Genomic DNA, 15152 nt, shown 5'->3' with positions numbered 1-15152 from the left:
TACACAGTCTCGCTCACTTGAGATGCAAATAATTTTTTTTGAAGTGTTGCCACTGATCGCTTTGAAATCGTTTATCTTGTTAATAAAAACAAATTCGATAAAAATTTTCAAAATATGAGCTAGATAATAAAAACAAAGTTCGAAATTCAAAATTGGGGCTTCCAGGTACCCGTGTTCGGTTGGAAGAGTACGTTATTCAGAACTGGATGGCTCTAGGTAACATTGTGTTTTCAGAATAGGGGAAACTTACACATTCATGCAGGTTTTTAATTATTTAATTTCTTTAACTATTACACCGGTCCGTAATATTTGGTGAGAACAATTTGAAAAATGATCAGCCGTTTTTAGTGATACCCCGCAAAATGCCGCAGCGAGAATAATAATCCGTTCAGGACTAACGACCCTTTTAGGCTTTTTTTTTTTTTTTTCTAATGAAGGGAGAAGGAAGAAAAGAAGTTAGTCGTAAAAGCGAGAATAAGTTCCAAAAAGTCAATGCTACAATATTTTCCTATTAACTGAAGTACCCTGCATTTCCAAGGCTTTATGCAGTGTGAAGGGACTTGGGAGGGTGATGAAGGTAGTTTTTGTTTCCGCTTATTTTGGTCCAAACTGAATTATCCGAAACTTTATCAAGCTCGAATGAAACCGTATATCAACGTAAAACTAACATGCAGCCATGTAAAATTTTTATTAAAACTGATACTTGGTGTGTTATCGATTATGCCTTTTTTCTGAAGTGAGCTTTTGGAAAACCACCACCGACTTATGCCCATTGTTCCAAACCATTCGCGAAAAACTGATAGAAAGAACGCTTAAATTTTGTTTTGAATGCTACAGCAGGGGGGCTGCAGATTTTTCTAGGGTACGAGCTACTTCTAGATTTTTCAAGGTATTGTGGTGCACCCAGTGACGTTGGTGTGGTGAGCTAAAAAAATTTTATGTGTACACCACGTGACTTCCTTGTGCGGAATATTAAATTATACGCATTTTTTCTTGCGCACAATGCGAGAAACATACACACATTTATGCAGATTCTTCATTATTTAATTTCTTTAAATATAATACAGGGCTGTAATATTTGGTGGCAAGAGTTCGAAAAGTGAATCAACGCAAAATGCCAAAACGAAATTAATAACCCTTCTGGGTTAATGCTCTTTGTACTAAAAATATATTATATGCATATAATTTTACTAAAGTTGTTTACTTATTTGCACACAATTGGTGACCAATTCAAATGATTCTTATAAGAATATTCCTGCACTTCTGATATTTCAAAGTTCTTTCGTGTGTGTTTATCTCCAGTATCATTATATTGAACGATTGTCATCATCCATCGAGGCAAAGGTTCACATTGTATTATTTGCACGCTATCAAAGTAAGAAATTTTAGGTACTTCAAAGTAAAGATTTTTGATAACACAGATAAACCTTGATAAATTTTAATCCAATAATATGATGAATCCTTAACTCTCGAGAAAATGCCTCGGGCATACGCCGATAATAATATAACGCCGAATGTTTTCAAAGATGTATCGATTACGTTTTTTTTCTGTTTTGTCTGTACTTACTTTCTTATGATGAAAATAATGTGGGATATAGATATATGTATTTTTCTCTTTCGGTTTTCGTGTCAGAATATTGGATAAATCCTTGAGAATTCAAAAGCTTTCAGAGATATTTTTTTCGTTACTTTTTCAGAAGAACGTATCCATTTGGCTTTTATTCCCTTCAATAATTAATGCGGCAAAATATATATTGAAAGTACTTTCAGCATTAATGCACTTTCTTTCGTTTAATGTCATGACAAAATTGGTGAAAATGTGGAACTCTGTGATTAAGTGCATAACGTGTTTCCAGAGTCTAGGGCCCTTAGGTATTCTGTGGCTCTTAGGCAGATTTCTTTTATCTAGAAATCATCGCCCACCTTCCTTTTTTAAAGAAAATCAAAATCTGATGTAGACATCACTTGGCTTTCTTGTACGGATTATTTAAATATACGAACTTTTGGCTGCATTTCATTTAAATTTTATTTACTCGAATTTCATTAGAGATATATTTCTCATTCAACCAATTCATCCCTCACTATAACGTATCTGGGTGCTACTTTGGTAGACGGTTGCACGGATTTTTGGCGATAATAATATAACGCCGAATGTTTTCAAAGATGTATCGATTACGTTTTTTTTCTGTTTTGACTGTACTTACTTGGCGCGATTGTTGGCGCGTTGTTTACACTCGTCAGCAATCTTGAAAAAAGCTGTTTTTACATACTATTTAGTAAAGTATTCGAAATTTAAAAAAAATTAATATCGTTAAAAATAAAGGATTAATTTTTTGTTGAAAACTTGAAAACGTTTTTTTTTTTTTTTTTTTTTTTTTTAAAGATGGCTAGCACATGTAAATAAATACATTTACTAAGACTATAAAATGCTAAAGTAAGGTTAAATTATTACTTTCATATAATAGAATAAAAACACCGCTATAAAAACATTGCGCCAACTTTTAATTGAAATAAAATATTACTTAAATTGAATATTGAATTAAAAACATTATACCAACATTTAAAAGAATTAAAATTTTTCAATTACTTAAATTCAAATCCTTTAAAATAAGTTTTATAGGATATCATTATTTAACATTAAAACATATGTGGCAATAAATATCTCAGGAATTTTTGAAAACAGTGTATTAATTTTTTAATAAAAATTGAAGTGTACAATAATAAAGTAAAAGAAAACTATGTATTTAAAATTTTTTTAAGCATTTATCTTACGTATATTGAGATAAGTACCAAAAAAATCTTCATCTGTTATCCACATCTCTCGCACTTCATTGAAGAAGCAATTAGCGAGGTTTTCTCCAAAAATTTTAAATAACTTTCCTCTGACCTCGTAACAATAAATAAATCTTTGATTAGGAAATCCAAGTTGGCCAAAATAAGGTCTCAAACCGCAATTTTTTTAGGCCGATACCAATAATTCTTGGTAATTACCAATAACAACATTCATCTTCGAAGCGGAGACATCCATTCGCTTTGAAATCTGAGGAATTCGAAGAGATGAATGATAAAGTTTTAAAATGGCGCGGTAATGCACTAATATTCAGTAACCAATCAGGGAGCTGATTACATCACGCCTAGAATTAAAATTATTTAAATAATCATTCATAATAAAATCATATTTAAATAATGCAAAATTAAATTGTATTTTAATATTTAACAGCCATAAATAATGTTTAAAACATTAGACTAAATTTATAGATATTAAAACCAATTACTTTTAAAATAATGTGACGTCATTCATTACATCATTCACAACATAAAATTCCATAAAATATCATAAGCAATAAAATTTTTATTTAAAATAAAAATGCAAAATTAAATTCATTTTTATTACTTAGAAGTCATAAATAATATTTAAAACACAGAATTTATGCATAATAAAGCGCATTATTTTTTAAATAAAATGACAACAAAGTATCGGTTACCATAAATAACTTGTACAGCAATGGGTTTACCATAAGTCGTATCGCTCGCTAAAAAAAATCGCTAAAAATCGCCAAAATCCGTGCAACCGTCTACCAAAGTAGCACCCGTATCTGTATCACCCGTTTGCGTTGCTACGCTACCAAAATAATTCAACTAAGAAATGTAAAGAAACCGCATGCAAAGAATATCCGTGCAGACGATATACGCGCTTAAAATATTTTTCAGTTATTCTGTAAGTTTTGACTAATAAAATTGATTGTTCGTTCAAAAAATAGCCAGATTTCTTTAAATCTTCATTACAACACATAAAAACTCAAATATCTTCTTTAAAAACTTTAAAATACAGAAAAACATAAAACACCAAATAGAGCTGAAACAATTAAAAAAAAAAAAACACACAAAACACGTTTTGCAATTAAAACTAGAGTGCGTGTGCACAAGCAATTCGGTCAGCGGGCAGAAAGACTGGTTTTTCTGTGCACGTAATTGAAAATTTACTTTTGATTCCAATTGCGAAAAGACACCGAATTTGGTGCACCAAATGTCTTAATTCACTATTCTACTATGAGTTTTAAATGTAAACGAATGGCTGCCTCGTTAGGCTTAGCATCACTTAAACTTTTAAATTGTTGATAATTCTACAATTAATTAAAGGCTAAGCAGCCTAACTGGAGCATAATAACAGCATAATCACTTTTAAAACAAAACATTCAAAAGTTACCAACATATCAGAATAAAAAAATTGAGCTTATCGAGTTATTAAATTTTACTCTGTTTCCGCCTGTTGAAAGGAAAATATTTATACTTAATACAGAAATTTTAGCATGCAGAAAGTTTTCATTTAATTACCCAATCCCCTTTACCTGTTTGAAAACTAGATGATTCATATTTTATCCAATTTTCAATTGGCTGTTGTCTTTTTTGCTGTCAAATATGCATATCCTAATATTGCATTCATTTCCATTTTGAATAATTTAGTGTCAAAAGTTTCATATTCACAGACAATTTACTGTAACTGCGGCTAGCTAAAACAGCATTCAGGAGAATTTCAAGAAAATGAAAAATTTAAAAGAACAATGCTATATTGAAGTTCTTTGTTTTTAGGTGTTGGTTACGGAATGTTAAACGGTGCCCCAGGAGCAATCATGTAAAGAGGCTTTATTTATGAATTTAGTTATAAAAACTGAAGCGTGTTCTTAAATTTGGGCAGAGAACATTGCAGTGTTGACGATAAATGCTGCAAGAACAAAAAAAAAAAAAAGAAAGAAAGAAAAAACTGTTGTGTGTCACAAAAATTAAAAAAAGTGCCCAAAACTGAATTTATTTATTTATTTTCTTTGGTCCGTGTAAAAATTCAAAATGTTTTCGTTAAAACATAGTATTTGTCTAGCCCTTGAATTTAAATTTAAGCATGAAATAATCGAAAAGTAAAAAGTTCAAATACTTTTAAAAAGAATCAATTTATATATTTATGTACGTAAATAAATAACACTCGTATTTATTTATTTTTTGCAAATGATGTCATAAACAAAAATTATTATTGGTTTTAATGCTATCCTAGGTTCAAGTTGTAATCAAAAAATTAAAAAATATCTGTGTGAAATCTGAAGTGGATCGGTCAGTTCATTTATGAGCAGCTAGGTTATAACCTCGCTCGTAAAATGTGTTGAAACACTTGTAAAGTTTTCGACAGAAAACACATATTACTCAAATAAGGATTAAGTACCTATACTTGAGATTAAGCTTATTTTTTGCAATACTACTAGGGCCATATGGTATTCTTTAAGCTTTGCAAAAACGTCAATTAATTCTTTTATCGAAGCTGTGCTGGCCTCTTACCTCGTTTCATCTGTTTCACTGTATGTGAACTTTTAGAGCTTCAGTTTGGATTTACAAAGTTAAAAATATACAGTGGATGGACAAAAATATGGAAACACCTTGTGAAATGCATGTTTGAAAAGAAAGATTGATTTTAATGAAATATGTAGGTGGCGCTGGCGTTTTTGACTACTGACGCCACCTATACAACTTCGTAAATGTGCTAAACAGTTCAGTTGTTGTCGGAGTACTGTTATGTGAGGTTGTCATTGCATTATGTCAGAGCTAACAGACTTCGAACGTGGGCAAATTGTTGGAGCACGTATGGTAGGTGCTTCCGTAAGCAAGGTAGCCGCGGTGTTTAGTGTTCCAAGAGGTACTGTATCGAAGATTTATTCCGCATATTTAAAAAGCGGAAAAACATCATCTGCTAAATCACAGCGCGGACGAAAGTGTGTCCTGAGTGATCGTGACAGACGATCATTAAGGGCAATTCTGACGAAAAATAAGAAGACCACAGCTGCAAAAGTTACTGCTGAAATGAATGTTGTGTTACCGAACCCTGTGAGTACCAAAACAATTAGAAGGGAGCTTCATAAACAGGGAATTGCTGGCCGTGCTGCAATTGAGAAGCCACTCATCAGTGATGCTAATGCCCGTAACAGGAAAAGGTGGTGTTTAAGTCATAAAGCCTGGACTATAAAGCAGTGGAAGCGAGTAATATGGTCTGACGAGTCTTCTTTCACATTGTTTCCCACTTCTGGCCGAGTTTACGTCTGGAGAACGCCATCTCAAGCCTATAATACAGACTGCTTGTTGCCAAGAGTGAAACATGGCGGGGGTTCTGTTATGGTTTGGGCAGCCATATCGTGGTTGTCTGCTAGCCCCATGATAACTGTGTCAGAGCACATGACTGCCAAGACTTATGTGAACATTTTGGCCGATCAAGTTCATCCCATGGTACAAACGTTGTTCCCCGATGGTGATGGTGTCTTCCAAGATGACAAAGCCCCTGTTCACACAGCTCACATTGTCCAGGACTGGTTTTCTGAGCACGAGGATGAGTTGTCCCATCTCCCCTGGCCACCACAGTCACCAGACCTGAATATTATCGAACCTTCGTGGTGTACATTGGAACGGAAAGTGCGTTCTCGTTATCTATCGCCAAAATCGTTATCTGAACTTGCCACCGTTTTGCAGGAAGAATGGTATAATATTCCCTTGGCAAACATACAGGAACTGTATTTATCCATTCCGAGAAGACTGCAAGCTGTTTTGGATGCCAACGGGTTTCCTACACCATGTTAAGGAAAGAAACATGTTTTTAGAGGTGTTTCCATATTTTGTCCAACCCCTGTATTATCCAGATGTTAAATGGATTTTATAGGCAGTAAAGTAATATAAAAAATTCGAACCTACATGACTCTCCCCCTTTCCCCCTTCCGAAAAATTGCAGTCCGTCCCGGTTTCGATTTCTACCGCCCTTGCTGGATACACAGATATTGATCTGTTTCCCTCATGTCATAAAATGAACGCAGCGGCCGGGCGGTAAAATCACTGAGCACTGGTAGTTCCGTTCTGGGTTCGATTCCATGCGAACGGGCTAGCTGCATGGTCTTATAAGTGATTTTTCCCTTATGGGTAGGTTGTATACGAGCCTGTTTTCCTTATAAAATCTTCCTTAGCAACCCTTCTTGAGACAGAGAGCTCTAGTGTGCTTTGCGATAATCAACTAAACCAAACCATAACAGGAACACTGGACATTTTCTATTTCAACATCTTCTATGAATGAATGTTTCCTAACAGAGCCATCGCGTATTTTGCCGAAATGAATTAACAGTCAACTCAAAGTGGATAAGCAAAACGCCAATGTTGAATTTAAAACTGCACAATGCAGTAGTCTTAGTTTCGAGTAGATTTTCAAAAGCGTCTATCGATTGTGAGTGCAATTATCTATCGATTGTAAGTGTATTATGAATCGTAGGTCTCTCGTTTTTTGAATCTGAATATTTTTGGTAAAATTCATTTTCTCACTGAAGTATATGAACCTGTGATTGTGTGTAGAGAACTTTAGAATGGATTTTCTCGAAAACGAAAATTTGAAAGGATTCAGATTTCAGCACATTACTTGCTAACACAAGATTTTGGGACTTTTTTTTTAACTTTATTGTTAAAAACCGCTTTCTCCACATTTAAGCTACATAAGATTCAATAGAAAATCACTAAAGTTTTAAAAGCAGCTGGTTTTTAGAACTCATCATCATTGATGGCATATATTTTTCTGTTTTTTCACTCGTTTCTTGATTCATCATATCAAACTTCAGTTTTCGTAATCAGATAACCTAAACCACTCTCTTTGTCATTTTAACTTAACTTTTTAGTTTATTAAACGTTACTTTCTTTCACGTTAAGCCTCATAAAACTCAACAGCGAAATGATAAAATTTTTAAAAGCTACATATGTCTGGAATTTCCTATACAGTGTTAAGTGTTGCCACTAATTTTTTTTCATTTCTTTATCCGTTTATCCTACCAGGGTTCCGTTTTCTTAGTAAGATGATTTTCATATACTTCCGGCGAGGGCATTGTTCATTTTTCACGCTTCCTGCTTCGAAATAACCTGATGTTTCTACGGTGTTAGCAGTGATAACTAATAGGGGGACCGGAAAGTAATGTCGTTTCTGCGCATGTCGACAACAACATGCTAAGGGCAGAAGTGGAAGCAAATCCATGTCAAACACTCTTAACCAACCTTGGTCGATCATCCAAGAACATTTAAAGCAGAATGGAAAAATAAGCAAAACAGGTGTTTGAGTGCCCCCATAATCTGTCCGAAGAGAGAAGAAAGCCAACCGATCCATCACATGCAATGTATTGCTTCAACGGCACCATATGGAACCGTTTTTTGATCGTTTGATTACTGGAGACGAAAAATGGGTCCTGTATGATAATCCAAAACGCAAAAGGCAGTTTTAATAGGGGTTGCAAAGGGTTTACATCCCAAAAAGTCGCTTCTGTGTATTTGGTGGATTTTTCACTGAATTGTTCATTTTGAATTGCTGAAACCTGAACAAATTGTTAATGCAGATTTTTATTGTGAACAATTGGATCGAGTGAACCAATCTTTAATCGAAACATATCCGGCGATTGTCAATAGAAAAGGCATCATTCTGCAACATGACAATGCAAGACCGCACTGTGCAAGACGGGCACTGGAAAAAAATGAATGATTTGGGATGGGAAGGGCAGCATCACCCACCATACTCGCCCAATATCGTACACACGAGACTCCATTTATTGCGATCCCTACAACATTTTCTAAGTGCCAAAAAATTTCAAAATTTGAATGATGTCCAAAATGCCATCTTGATATATTTTACTCAAAAACCAATTCATTTATATAGGTCTGAGGATTGAAAATCTGCACGCTAGATAGCAAAAGGTTGTTGATAACGAGGGTGATTACATTATTGATTAAAAATAAAAACGTGTTAAAAATTTATTCGTGTGAATTTAATGTAAGAAAGCAACATTACTTTCCGGTCCCCCTATTACAAAGAAGGCAGTATTTTTGGTATATATCCAACGTAATATGTTGGACACATATAAGCTTCATATATAAATTTGGAGCTATAGTGAAAAAGGAAAAGAAATTCTGGGGAACGTAAACTTCTAGTATGTTTGGGTAGGAAGAAGTTCTGGAAATAAGGCAAGAAGGAAAACAAAATATTAGCTTGCTTTGAAGAAATATGACTTCGCAAAATAGTCATTACGTCGTAAGATGAGTTTGGTAAATTTTATGTGAGCATCGAAATGATTTTATGCAGCGCATGTGATTTGAATGGATAAGCACGAATTACTATTCACATTTTTAATACACGGTTTTCTTCTAAACACCCTATTTTCTATTTAACTAAACTTCAGATGTAATTATATTCCAAATTAAACTCTGATTTACGCTCTTTTCGTTGGTTTCACACACCGCATAACTTCATTGCGTTTTTCTCTTTGAAGGTCAGCTTGAAAAAGCGAAAGTAGTTTAATTTATGTAGTCTGAAATATTTGTTACATGTCAAGTGTAATATTTTACGTCTTTTTACATAGTCAAGTAAAGATGTTAAGTAAAAAATCCGTAATATCGCCTAGAAATTGACAGATTTATGCTTTCACGAAAGGGATGAATTCTGGAGATTTGAAATATTTTCCTGTCCAACAATGTCCAACGATAAAGAGCAAATTTCTTAGAAATTCAAAGTTATAAGTCTGGTAGCTCATTTATTTGAATAGGAATTTTTTTTTCGACTGAAAGGTTTTGCAGATTCAAAATGGCCACTATTCAAACTGAAAAGAAACCCATAACTTTGGATTTATTATCATGGCCTCTTTTTTAGAAGCTATGGCTGAGAAGTAGAGTGGCCAGAAATATTTTACTGGATGTCGTGCGAAAAATGTGCTTTACTCTGTGTACCGTGATATATGTAAAAGTTTAAATCTTCCTTTCAAAATTCCATATTACTTGCTTTTATATAACTTAGTCAGTTTTGAGAAATTGAACACAATAAAATAGTAGTGTTCTGGGAAAACAATAAAATAGTAGTGTTCTGGGTTCTGGGTCCTCTTTACTTGCTGTTTGATTTTTAAATTTGATCAGGTTATTTACAATTTACTAGTATTTTAAATGAATTACATTTTTACGCTAAATCAGATATTTAGACATTACGTCACGTGTACAAAAAAAGGCTCATGAATGAGATCAATATAAGAATGGCCTCTGTTGGTATACTTTGCAGGAAAAAAATGGGACTCTCTTCCGCTATGAGTGACAAAATTTAACTTGCGTTTTTCATGTCTGAGCACGACTTAGGCTATATGTTAGATTTATACATAGCATTGTTCTAAAATAAGTATTCTAAACCAAAATCAGACTTTTTCTGAAATGATGTATCTATTTTTTTCATAGTTTTAATCTGCGACTTAAATTATGCCAAAGTGCCAATTTGTGTAAAACTCGCACGGGTAGTTTTTGAAAAATTAGCTCTCCAAATTTTAGTTCCTCAATGTTAATTTAATTTGGTCTGTATTTATTAATAGCTTTCTTTTTATTAAACTTACTTGATTCCTTCTTTGAGATTTCGAAATTTAAGTTCAATCCAAATAAAATTCGCAGCTATTTTGTACTTTGTTTGTAAAATTTGTAAATTTTTCGAAAACCATTTTTAAATGATTAATTTTTGAATTTATTTATTTTACCTATATAATTTGTACCATCATCTTAAAGTAAATATATTTATAGGCACATTTGCAAAAAATTAGAGATTTTTAATCAAAATTATGCAATGTATATTTGATTAAAAATGGAGATGAATTTATATATTTATATACCCGGAGATGAATTTATATATTGGCGCATTTTGAAATTTGGCATTAACTCTATTTTTTTGCGTACGCTTAAAAGTATTTAGAAAACTAAATCCATTCTTATTACCGCGAAATTCTTCCAACGAATTACAAAAATCCAGACTTTTTATATTTATAAAAGCGAAGTAATTTTAAAAAAAAATGCAAAAAAGCATTCCATAATCATTAAGTTTAAATAGAAGAAAATATTAAAGCGTTTGTAGTTTAAAAGAAAAATCGTTTCTGAAATTAGTAGGTTAATTGATTATTGCAAACCAACTCTAGGGCTATCTGCTTACGGCTAAAGATTACGGCTTACGGCAATTTCGTGGAGGGAATTTTAACTGAAGCGACGTTACATGTAGGTAAAACCACCCCGGAGACTCCCACGCAGCCAACCTCTTCTCTAGGATTTGACCTCTGGTCGAACTAACACCTCTCGACAACTGGTAGGGGGGGCTCAAACTGTAAAGGAGCGGAAAATCTAATACATATGTGTTCTGGTTTTCCTCATTTGTCTGACAATCACATGAAGTTCGTGACTTGATGAGACTTGGGACGTTTCAGAATCAAATCTTTTTTAGTGTAAATTTGGTCTTCAAAGAAGTCAATGCACGAGACGATAAGCGAAGTAGCTTTCGAAAAGCTAAACTTGGAGCATAGAAAATACACATTGTGTCCAGAAATGTATTTCTTCTAAGTTAATTGCTGCAAATTCTGGATAGTAGAGGCGGGCCTTTCTACTCCTCGCCTAATGAGGAATAAATATAACTTCAGTAGATCTGAGGACTTGAGGCCCCAACTTGAAACTGCTCCTAACATACAACTTAGGCTCTGTCTATGCTTTAATTGAGCATAATGGAATGGCCTTCACTCCTCGGGTGACCCTACCAGGAGTTAAGCTTCCGTTATACTTCATCTATCCCCATCAATGAGGCATGCTCATTGATGGGCAAAGGATGCCCATCAATGAGGCATCCTTTGACTCCCCATCAATGAGGCATCCTTTGACTCCCCATCAATGAGGCATCCTTTGACTCCCCATCAGTGAGGCATCCTTTGACTCCCCATCAGTGAGGCATCCTTTGACTCCCCATCAGTGAGGCATCCTTTGACTTCCCATCAGTGAGGCAGCATAGCTGAGAGGATAGTAAATATATCACTGTATTTATGCATATTTTGTATACTTTATATAGAAATGCTTTTCACAACTTATTTCTTTCTTTCTGCATTCAAGTGTAGCAGTAAAAAGGTATTCTCTTATGTGTGTTATTATATCTTATCATACATTTCAGAAACTTCATGTTATATTTTTTTTTCAGTAATGGAGCTGGAACGAGTGGGGCCTTTGCTGGTGGCTGTGTTGGTGGCCGTGTGCTACAGCAATTCTTTGAGCTGCGGGTTGGCTTACGACGACATTGCTGCAGTGAGAGATAATAGGGATATAAGACCTCACACACCTATAACTAACATCTTCTTCAATGACTTCTGGGGAATGCCTCTCAGGAAGGTAAGTGAGCTCGAATATTACGGCTTACGATTCTCAAGTAGTTTGTTCATTATTTGGCTTCCTTCCGGCACAATTTAGGACATTGGATAATTGGTTTCTGTATAAACAGAATTATCTGCATGGTTTTCATACGAATAAAATCATTTCCTTAGTTTCCAAGTTGGTTCCATCAATCGGCAGACATCTACTTCGCCTCTTGAAAAACCGCTTTGATTACGTTCTAAACACGTCTGCTGAGAGGGACACGTATGCCTCATTTATGGAGGCCTAAGGGTCCTAAATGTGTAAAATTAACTTAAATTACTTCAAACCTATTAGAGTGTAATAGGTTTGAAGGAATTTAAGTTAAGCTGCGTCTGAAATATTATGACAAAGTCCTAAGAAGATTTATAAAAATATTTTTTTCAATCTCAATAACCTATAACCTATATATATAAAGTAGAAAACGAAACGTTACCATTGCACATACAAACTTCAATGTGCATAATATCATTATGCATACAATTAAACTTTGCCGCTTATGGGTATTCAAAATAACAAAGTTGAAGTTTCAAATTAGAAGTATCGTCGTCACACAGATTGCCTGCTTAAGCTGAATATTTTAATAGCTGGCACACTAATGTCGGCTATAAAAACGGCTAAAGCCAAACGTTTCACTGACAAAGCTGGTCGATAGACCTTAAACTGCAGGCGTTGCTGCCAGGAGTTCTATATCTGAAATATTCAAGGCCCTCGACTTAAATACCTTTCAGTTTAATTTGCTTCTCTGTGAGAACTACGGAAAGAAGGAGTTGTGATAAAAGTTTAAATTTTAAAAATTTGGTTTTTTTCTTTTGAGGTGGCAAGATCATTTGGTAGACAGCCAATGTATTCAGGTGATGTATCCAAGTGATGTGTGCTGTATTCTATTTTATTTCGCCAAACTAGTGGAGTTGCGATTTATAAAAATTTGACGAGTTTAGCAGCTATCTACCAATAGATATGTCAAGCAGCGTAACGATACAGGATTCAGAATCAGGCGATGTTTGTATGGTTCATGTAATTGTTAATGGTCAGTTAAGATTTATTCTGGCATCCGTATATATTCATCCTACTATTAATTCGTGAGATTTGAAGGCATTTTTGTTTAGTGCATTCATGAAATACACTCATGTCCATAAATAAAGGATAATGCAAAATCAGGCAAAGAAAGAGTTAGAAGCAAAACAAATTTGACTTATTTGTAAAGCTTATTTATTAAACAAAAGGTAAAGAGCAACAAAAATGCTACATGTTTGATATCATTAAAAAAATTAGCGATTTTTTCTCCCTGGAGCAAATTAAAAAAAAAACTATTTACCAAAAACCAATATTACATGGTTGGTATGATTGTTAACACAGTGTATGTCTCCCAGACGATGCAATACAGTCAGTACAACGCTAGGCATGCTGAGTATCAAATTATCGATCTATTCTTGGGGGATTTTACACCACTCAAAAAGCAATTCGCTCCAAAGTTCCGGTAGACATGTAGGAGGAGGTTGACGGGCTGCAGCTCGTCGGCCAAGCATGTCCCACACGTGCTCTACTGGATTCATGTCCGGTGAGAATGCTGGCCGGTCTATAGGGTGATATCCTCCGATTGAAGGCATTCGCTTACGATGTTTGCACGGTGAGGACGGGCGTTGTCATCCATAAACACAAATTGTGCGCCCATGGCGCGCCGAAACAAACGTACATGTTGTTCCAGAATAACGTCCCGATAGATTTGGCTTGTCATGATTCCAATTTGAACATGCAGGTCAGTTCTGGAACCCAGAATAATTCCACCCCAAACGAGCACTCCTGCACCACCGTAACGGTGTCGTTCAATGATGTTTTCTTGGTGGTAACGGGTACCTGGAGCTCTCCATATGAAAGTCCAGCGAGAATCAGACTGCAAGCTAAACCTGGAGTCGTCGGAAAACATCACACAAGCCCACTGTTGCGATGTTCACAATGCACGCTCTCTACTCCAGGCTAACCGCAGGCGACAGTGAGTTGCAGTAAGTGGAACGCATCTGACAAGTGTACGAGCATATAGACCAATCTGCCCTAAGCGTCTGTACACGGTCTGCTTTGAAATTGTCGTACCAGTGGCTGAAGAGAGCTGACGAGACAGGTCTGAGGCTGTGCTCCGCCCGTTTCTTTTGGCAGTAACTGCCAAATACCGGTCCTCATTCGGCGTTGTAACTCTGGAGTGATCTGTGCTATAACGTCTACTCACGTTACCATCATCTTGGAATCGTTGCCAAAGCCTGGAGATGACACTCTGAGCAATTCCATGTTTGTCTGATACTGAGTTCGATTTCCGCGTGACTCCGAATTATCCTTAATTTATGGACATGAGTGTATTTTGAGATTACTTATTGGTCGATGAAGAGTTTACTGCAGATGCAGATGTTCCTGTTATTAGAATGGCAGATTTCAAAATATAGATGTCAAAGGAAATAAAAAAAAAATCTGAAAGTTTTCAGATTTTAAATTTCTTCCAAAGGGGCGTTTTTTTAACGTTTTGTGTGTTACCTTTATTTATTAATCACGTTAGTTAAATATCACGTTCTTTGCACTTAAACCATAAAATTCAGCTCAATAGCAATGTCGCAAAATAATTTTAAAATGAGCCTATCTTTAGAATTTCCGATACACAGTTCCGCGCGCTGGAGATAAAAAAGGGTTTTTCCCCTGTAAAGTGTTACCATTTCTCGCTTTTAAGTCGATGAGTTTGTTACTCAAAAATTCGTTAAAGTTTTACAAAATAGGAAATCGATAGTAAAAGAAATTCCAAACTTCAAATTTGGTCTTCCACATGCCCATATTCGTAGGAGGATGACGTCATTCAAAATTTGATGGCTCTATGTACCGTTGTTTTATCACAATGCGAGAAATAAACATACATTTAGGCAGATGGTTCATTATTTAAT

The 15152-nt window shown here is 34.9% G+C and overlaps 1 protein-coding gene across 1 annotated transcript in view; it reads left to right on the top strand.

Annotated features, from left to right (window-relative positions):
- Positions 1-15152, top strand: part of LOC118202547 (protein O-mannosyl-transferase Tmtc3-like) — a 707071-nt gene that overhangs the window by 354942 nt on the left and 336977 nt on the right. The window contains exon 3 of the mRNA XM_085824627.1: positions 12023-12210. Coding sequence (XP_085680753.1) covers positions 12025-12210 — 186 coding nt within the window. The 5' untranslated portion in view covers positions 12023-12024. The remainder of the gene's footprint in view (positions 1-12022; positions 12211-15152) is intronic.

This window comes from Stegodyphus dumicola, chromosome 10 (assembly GCF_044657685.1).
Source record: "Stegodyphus dumicola isolate Sdum_Otavi_A_Nest chromosome 10, ASM4465768v1".
Lineage (NCBI taxonomy): Eukaryota > Metazoa > Arthropoda > Arachnida > Araneae > Eresidae > Stegodyphus > Stegodyphus dumicola.
The sequence above is the reverse complement of the archived record's forward strand: the minus strand, read 5'-3'. Positions and strand labels throughout refer to the sequence as shown.